The sequence below is a fragment of the Melozone crissalis genome, unplaced genomic scaffold (genome assembly GCF_028551555.1).
Source record: "Melozone crissalis strain CALT ecotype California unplaced genomic scaffold, PUWL_Pcris_2 ptg000086l_1, whole genome shotgun sequence".
NCBI classification, from domain to species: Eukaryota; Metazoa; Chordata; class Aves; order Passeriformes; family Passerellidae; genus Melozone; species Melozone crissalis.
Genome location: NW_026535863.1, coordinates 2,311,787 through 2,319,284, shown reverse-complemented (window position 1 = coordinate 2,319,284; position 7,498 = coordinate 2,311,787). Strand labels below are relative to the sequence as shown.

Below are 7,498 nucleotides of genomic sequence, written 5' to 3'. Positions count from 1 at the left end.
CATCTCCTTCCCCAGAGCTGCAGGGTGTTTCTGCAGCCCTCAGATGTCCCCTGAGCAGATCCAGGCTGTCACCAAGAGCACGGGATGGGTTGGAGGCGCATGGCAAAGCAGCCCCGTGTATCCAGGGATATCCAGGGATATGATTATTTCCCAGTGGTTGAAATCTAGGTCTCCTGCATGGGAGGAGGGCTGCGGGGGGCGGTGGACGGGGAGGGAGGGGGGGGAAGACGCTCATGAATATTCATGGGGAAGCTGAGCTGCCTTCAGAGGTTGACTCCCGGGTAGGAGTTTGGGGGGCTGTGGGTGAGAGGTGCCGGCAGCGGCGGGAGCAGAGCAGCTGCTTGTGCATTCTCCGCATGCCCGACTGCAGAGCCCAGTGTAAGTTGGTTGAGCCTTTTTCTCTCCCCTCCACCCCATCCCTGCATCCTTCCCCCTTTTCTCTGCTCGAACACAGCCTGGCAGGAGCGGTGCAAAGCGAGGGAGTCGTGCTTGAGTCGCAAACACGACCCCGAATCCTGCGACTCCCGCCCGCAGTGCTCAGTGCGGGGCGGAGAACAAACTGAGGGGCTTTGGGCAAATCTTCACCTCCTCCATCCCCCCAAATTTGCATGAATTAACCCCAAAGATGCTTGAGAAGGTGTTGTTTGCGATGGGGAGAAAGTAGGAGAAACTGAGTGTTGGGATGGGTGATGTCAGCTGAGACGATGCCGTAAAACCGCACCGAGCATCGGCGCTCTGATTTGGAGCCGGAGGAAGAAGCCCAGAGCCCGTGCCAAATAAAAATCAACATGTCAAATAAAAACAAACTAAATTTCTGTGCTGTTAAACAAACCCGGGGTGTTTGGGGAAGGGAGAAAGGGGGAGGAGAGAGTTTATGGGCAGGAGGAAAACGGCGTGTTTATTTAAAAAAAAATAATGAATAAAACATTGAAGGTTGGTTGATCTTTGGTGAGATGGAGGTTGGTGGCTGCCAGATCTTTCCTGCAGCAGCGGGAAGATGTTGTTTGTGGTGTTCTGGCGTGATGCTCGGAGGAGCCAGGGAAGGTCAAATCCAGCTGAACTCCTTGGTGAGCCGCTGGGGAGCGAGTGGTGGGGAGGAAATGCAGGAAAAGGATAAAAACTGGGACAAACGCGACCTCCTCTCCTCCGGGCCTGGCAGAAAAGGGTTAAGAGAAGCGGTTGAATGCTGCAAGCCTCGTCAGGGTTGTACTATTTTTTCTAGTGCATAAGGAGAAGGGAGAGGAGGGTTGCACGGAGAAGGGAAATTTCCAAGAAAAGAGGCATCTGCGGCAATATCTGCACCTCGGGGGATGAAGAGAGGAACCCACAGGCGTAAATGGCCTGGAGATGGCTGAAATGTTTGCCGAGGAGATTGGGACCGCGGGGTTATTTTCCACCTGCCTCCCCTGCCCGGTTCTGTAATCCTGGCTCAAAGTAGACAAGTCGAGTTGGAGCTGAAGAAGGGAGGTTAGAGGGGTTTTTATTTCATTTGGGAGGGGGGGAGAAAAAAAATTTTAAAAGGCGAAAAAAATGAGCGGCTGGTCGGCCCTCTCCCATGGGCTGAGCATCTCCGTGGTGCGAGGCAATGCAGGATGATCCGGAGCAGGGATGCTGAGGAGCCGGCGCCCACCGGGGGGACATGAGCCTCGACATCCCCAGCAGGAATTTGACCCAGCGGAGCCGAATTCCCACGGGGGTGGGTCGGCCCGGGGGGGGGCTGGCTCTCGGCAGGATGGGGAGGGTGGATGCAGCTCGCGTGGGTCCCGCTGCTCGTGGGTGCTCGGAGCCATCACCGAGGGGCTGCTGGCCTTGGCGGGGGGACAAGCGGGGACCGGCGAGGGGTTTGCTCCGGTGGGTGAAACCGGAGCCTCCTGAGCCACCGGGGAACGCCACACAGCCACCGTGGGTGCTGTGCCCGGTGGGTGACACCGACCCCCGGGACCTTGGGTGGCTTTGCAGAGCCCCAAGCCGGGGGGGCTGCGTCGCTGTCCCCCCCGCTCTCCCGCTGGCACGGGCTCGGAGGGCAGCCGGCCCCGCTGGGCTGAGCACAGCGCAGGGACACGGGGCTCTGGTTTTTTCCGCCTCGTCTCTCTCTCTCTCTCTCTCTCTCTCTCTCGTGTTGCAGTGCGGGTTGGGCGGGCAGCTCCCGCCCGGCCGGGGGAAAAGCGGGGTGCCCGGAGGAGCCGCGGCTTTGCGGATGCTCCTGGCGGACCCCCGCAGCTTGCTACCTTCTCGGTGTTTTTTCCAGGCGATGCCACACCTCCCGAGGACACTGGGGACATCGGGTTTTGCTGAGCTTAGCAGCTTTTCACCGTCTCACCGAAGGCATCAGACAGACGCTCATCTGCCCTGAAGTGCAGATCTGCAACAGCTCCCGGGAAGACTCTGTCTCTCTGTCTCTCTGTCTCTCTTTCTCTCTCTCTCCAGTCCAAACCATTACAAGACCTGACTTCCACCATCTGGGAATCTAACCCCTCTTATGCCCCTTCTCCTTTTTCTACGATGACTCACCATTATTTTTAACTTTGAAGAGAGAGGAAATTATGGGGATCTTGGAAGCCTCTATTTCTCTCTAGGATTTCCCCAGGGGTCAGATAATCGGTGTTACTAAGAGACACTAAGATTTGGCTTCTCCAGGTAATGTGATTTGTTTTCTGTGTGCCATGGTGGTTTGCAGAGGATGACAGGAGCCGGGACACCAGCGCTCGAGGAGGGGGACTGCGGTGCTCCGCGGGGCAGCTGCGACCGCGGGCTCCACGTTCCGGCAGCCGCAGAGCTCGGCTGCAGGCAGGGAGGGCAGCATGACACCAGGGAAAGAGGATTGGGAAGGTGTTAAAACTTAAAAGCGGAGCTGGAGCTTTCCTGGAGGGTAGATTGCCTGAGATCGCACGGTTAAATGTTAATTAACCCTTAGCTGCATGCCTGGAAATGAGCTGAGCCCGGCACCCTGCGGGGTCCTCTCGCCACGTCAGGGCTGGATGGGGTTATTTTTCTTCCTTCCTTTCTCTTCCCTTCCCCCTCTTTATTTTTTTTAACTGGAATTTTTATTTTTAGCCAAAAAAATAAGCCCTGGTTTACCCAGGCCAGTTTTTCCACGCTGGTTTTGAACAGGTGACAGTTCCTCAGGTGTTTTCTCTGTTCCACCTAATGGGTTTAGATGGGAGTTGTTGAACTCTGTCCCAAGGAAGGCAAATTAACCCCTCCAGGAAGGGGATAGACGTGCTAGAGAAGGGATCTGCTCTCCTCCCACCAACTTTATTCCATCTCTCTCTTTCTCAGCAGGGGCGATTTTCTTTCTTCTTCTCCTTCTTCTTTTTTTTTTTTTTTTTTTTTTTTTTTGTTTTTTTCCTCTGTTTTTATCTCATCCCTTCGCCTTTTCATGAGACTCTTCCAAACCTACGTACCTGTCCTTCTGCAGGATAGTAGCCCTGCCCTGAACCCGATCCCACCGCCGGGCGCTGGGAAGAGTTTAGCATAAGGATTTCTTTTAAAGCCCAATAATGACAGTTGCCACTGGAGATCCTGCAGATGAAGCTGCAGCTCTTCCCGGTCACCCGCAGGACACGTACAACCCCGAGACCGACCATGAGTGCTGTGAGAGGGTGGTCATCAACATCTCGGGGCTGCGCTTCGAGACGCAGCTCAAGACACTTGCCCAGTTCCCAGAGACCTTGCTAGGGGATCCCAAAAAGAGGATGAGGTATTTCGACCCTCTCCGGAACGAGTACTTCTTTGACCGGAACAGACCCAGCTTCGATGCCATTTTGTACTATTACCAGTCCGGGGGGAGGTTGCGGCGGCCGGTTAACGTGCCCTTGGACATCTTCTCCGAAGAGATCCGCTTCTACGAGCTGGGGGAAGAGGCCATGGAGATGTTCCGGGAGGATGAAGGCTACATCAAGGAAGAGGAGAGGCCGCTGCCCGAGAACGAGTTTCAGAGACAAGTGTGGTTGCTCTTTGAGTACCCCGAGAGCTCAGGCCCTGCCAGGATTATAGCTATTGTCTCTGTCATGGTGATTTTAATCTCCATCGTCAGCTTTTGCCTGGAAACGTTGCCCATTTTTCGGGATGAGAACGAAGACATGCACGGCAGCGGGCTGAGCCATCCCCCCTACTCCAACAGCAGCATGGGGTACCAGCAGTCCACTTCTTTCACAGACCCCTTCTTCATCGTGGAGACACTTTGCATCATCTGGTTCTCCTTCGAGTTCTTGGTGAGGTTTTTCGCCTGCCCCAGCAAGGCTGGTTTTTTTACCAACATCATGAACATTATAGACATCGTAGCCATCATCCCCTACTTCATCACCTTGGGGACGGAGCTGGCCGAGAAGCCAGAGGATGGCCAGCAGGGCCAGCAAGCCATGTCCTTGGCCATCCTCAGAGTCATCCGCTTGGTGCGGGTCTTCAGGATCTTCAAGCTCTCCCGGCACTCCAAGGGGCTGCAGATCCTGGGCCAGACTCTCAAGGCCAGCATGAGGGAGCTGGGCCTCTTGATATTTTTCCTCTTCATCGGCGTCATCCTCTTCTCCAGCGCCGTCTACTTTGCCGAGGCCGACGAGAGCGAGTCCCAGTTCCCGAGCATCCCCGATGCCTTCTGGTGGGCTGTGGTTTCCATGACGACTGTTGGCTACGGAGACATGGTCCCCACCACCATCGGGGGGAAAATAGTGGGTTCCTTGTGTGCCATCGCTGGGGTATTAACGATTGCCTTACCAGTGCCCGTCATAGTGTCTAACTTCAATTACTTCTACCACCGGGAGACCGAGGGAGAGGAGCAGGCTCAATATTTGCAAGTAACCAGCTGCCCAAAGATCCCCTCTTCCCCTGACCTAAAGAAAAGCAGAAGTGCCTCTACTATTAGTAAGTCTGATTATATGGAGATCCAGGAAGGTGTAAACAATAGCAATGAGGATTTTAGGGAGGAGAACTTGAAGACAGCCAATTGCACCCTAGCTAACACAAACTATGTGAATATCACCAAAATGCTAACCGATGTCTAGTCGCTAAAATCTAGTCCCGTATTTAAAGCTGAAGTGGAACAATTGCAGATATTGAGTGCTGCTCTGCATTGTAGTTAATACAGTATTTTCTACGGTGTATATTTGGTTCTGCATGGGAAGCAATAGCTGTGTAAGTGACTTTTAACCTTTGATTTCCGCACCGAATAAGCGTCCGTGCAAAAAGAAAAAGCCAACAAATCCAAACCATTTTTGTTGCACTTCTCCCATCCCAGGCTCGGGGGTTTCCAAAGATGCTGAGGGGACGGGCGCTTCCAGCAGCAGTGGGATGGGGATGGAAGGGGCAGGTCCAGGGCTGAATCCTGGTGCCTGTGCTGGGTGACAGGCAGCTCCCAGGCACGGGGAGCAGCTGGGGAAGGTCAGGCAGGAGCTCCTGGAGGGTGGCTGTGGCTGTGGGGCCGGGCTGCTGGAGGGCTCAGCTCCTGCCCCGGGAGAGCCGAGCGCGAGCGCGGCGCCTGGCTCGTGTTTCATAACTGAAAATGCTGCATGCTGCAATAGTTTCAGCCACTGCAGTGTGCCAGTGTGAGGCCCAGGGGAGGGATAATTAGTATGACGGCACATTATTTATTAAGTCTTAAATTTTCTATGCCAGGCATCGGGAGGGACGAGTAAATAAATCAAGAGCTTGGAATTTATTTATTTATTTAGATGACACTTCCATCATCAATATTTCCAGGATCACCAAAGACACCTCCACTGACACATTGAAAATGAGTTGGAAAAAGCATCTTTTTTTATATCTATATATAAAACTGGAGCAACTATGCTGTGGCCTATAATATATTTATACTGCAGTGAAATTTAACCAGTAATACAGTACAGCTGCATGGATATTTGTTGCATGAATCTGAATATTTAATACACACACAAATATATATTTTCTTAGTAGACTATACAGTATTCATGTTTATAGTGTTTATAGATTCTCCGGTGGCTCGAAGGAGATTCATGGGAATTTAAAAAATCTCCATTATAGTTAAAAACCGGATGGGGAAGGCATGTGCTGACAACAGTTGGATAGATAACAGTGCAAAGCCTGAGAGATAACAAGGCAGAGCCTGAGTGTCTGATCATCAGGACACAAGAGCTGACAAATGCAAGCCAGGGAAGGTGAGCTGAAAGTTAAACACCTGCGCTCATTATGGGGCGAGTAATTAGTCATTAATCGTGGTGTCAGGAGCAGAAACCACGGCGGATCGGAGCGGGCATGAGGAGCAGGTGGAATAGCAGGTTCCAGCTCTCCTGACTTGTTTGTTCAGCAGTTTTCAGCCGTTCCCATAGAATTCCTGAGTGTGTGTGTGTGTATAGATATTTAGAGAGCGACTACAGGGCCGAATCCTCAGCAAAGAGAGCTCCTGGGGTATCCGGGATGTCCCAGCTCAGGGCTGCTGGATGGTGGGACATGGGCTGGAGCAAGGTGGCCTGACCCTGGAGCCCATGGGGTCGCCAGGGCAAGGTGTGTTTTGGGCTTGAAAGGTCCTTTTCAACCCCCTCAGGGCTGGGGTTTATTCCTTTATGATGGAGTGGGCAGGTGCTGAGGTGGTCTGGATCTGAGCTGGCATCTCTGAGCCTTTGCTTTGCCTTCTTTCAGGGTGTTTAAGAGCAATGGGACAAGGTGCAGAGAGCCTGAGGCTCTCTCTCTTCATCCCTGGTGTTATTTGGGGATGGGTGAGAGCTGTTGGTCCATGGGGAATCTCACCTGCTTTCCCCATCCCTGTGTGGGTTTGCTTGTGTTTTCCCCATTGCTGACAATCCCCAGGGAGAGGTGCCCTGCTCCTCTTCCAGGCCAGGGGAGATGGAGGAAAATCTCTGCCAAGGTCACAGATGAGCAAAGCCTCCCTGGGCTGTGGAACAGGGTTCAGTTGGGGTGAATTTGGGCTGAAGTGGGGTGTGATCAGCCCTGAAACCTTGCATGAAGGGTGAGCACAAGGAGCCTGGGGAGGCCTCAGCCAGACCCTTCCTTCCTCAGAGAGGAAACCCCTGCTCCTGCCAATAATCCAACTGGTGCTAAAGTATCTACAGCAATGGCTCCAAATGCCACTCCAGAGCAGGATCCATCTTGTGCTGATGGGGCTCCCCTTGGCCACGTGGAATCACTCCTCAGTTTTATTTGATTGATTGATTGATTGATTGATTAAGGATTGGCTTTAATTAATACCAAGTGTCCATAGTTTGGGCATGGCACTCCCTGCTCCTGTGTGGGGCAGAGGACCAGCAGCATCCTTGCTCTGATCCCTGTTCAGTTGGGGTTCAGGGATGCTCAGGTTCCCCAGCTTGTTTTTAAGTGGATCTTGTTATATTGGGAGTCCTGCACTCCACTTTGCTGAGGCAGCCTGGGAAAGGGAGACCCTGAAGCCCCTTCATGCATGCACACAAAAAAGCCAACACAACCAAAAGCAATAAATCCCGAGTTCTGCAGCTCATCCTGTTGGATGGGACAGGGCTGGTGAGAGTCACCAGCTCGGGCACCATTCCCAGGC

The 7,498-nt window shown here is 53.1% G+C and overlaps 1 protein-coding gene across 7 annotated transcripts; it reads left to right on the top strand.

Moving 5' to 3' along the window:
• The first annotated feature begins 320 nt into the window (after nucleotides 1-320).
• On the top strand, nucleotides 321-7,148 carry KCNA2 (potassium voltage-gated channel subfamily A member 2). Of its 7 annotated transcripts, none has more exons than XM_054290845.1 (3): nucleotides 1,139-1,467; nucleotides 2,249-2,637; nucleotides 3,419-7,148. In XM_054290845.1, exon 3 carries the CDS (start codon nucleotides 3,501-3,503, stop codon nucleotides 4,998-5,000), a length of 1,500 nt encoding a protein of 499 aa, XP_054146820.1. In that variant the 5' UTR covers nucleotides 1,139-1,467; nucleotides 2,249-2,637; nucleotides 3,419-3,500; the 3' UTR covers nucleotides 5,001-7,148. The 7 variants fall into 7 exon arrangements, with proteins under 7 accessions (XP_054146818.1, XP_054146817.1, XP_054146820.1 ...); XM_054290844.1 differs by having other exon boundaries at nucleotides 3,283-7,148; XM_054290841.1 differs by having other exon boundaries at nucleotides 3,280-7,148.
• Nucleotides 7,149-7,498: the final 350 nt, after the last annotated feature.

Coding starts and splice junctions, on each gene's coding strand:
- KCNA2 (XM_054290843.1), top strand. CDS start 3,501: ATGACAGTTGCCACTGGAGATCCTGCAGATGAAGCTGCAGCTCTTCCC.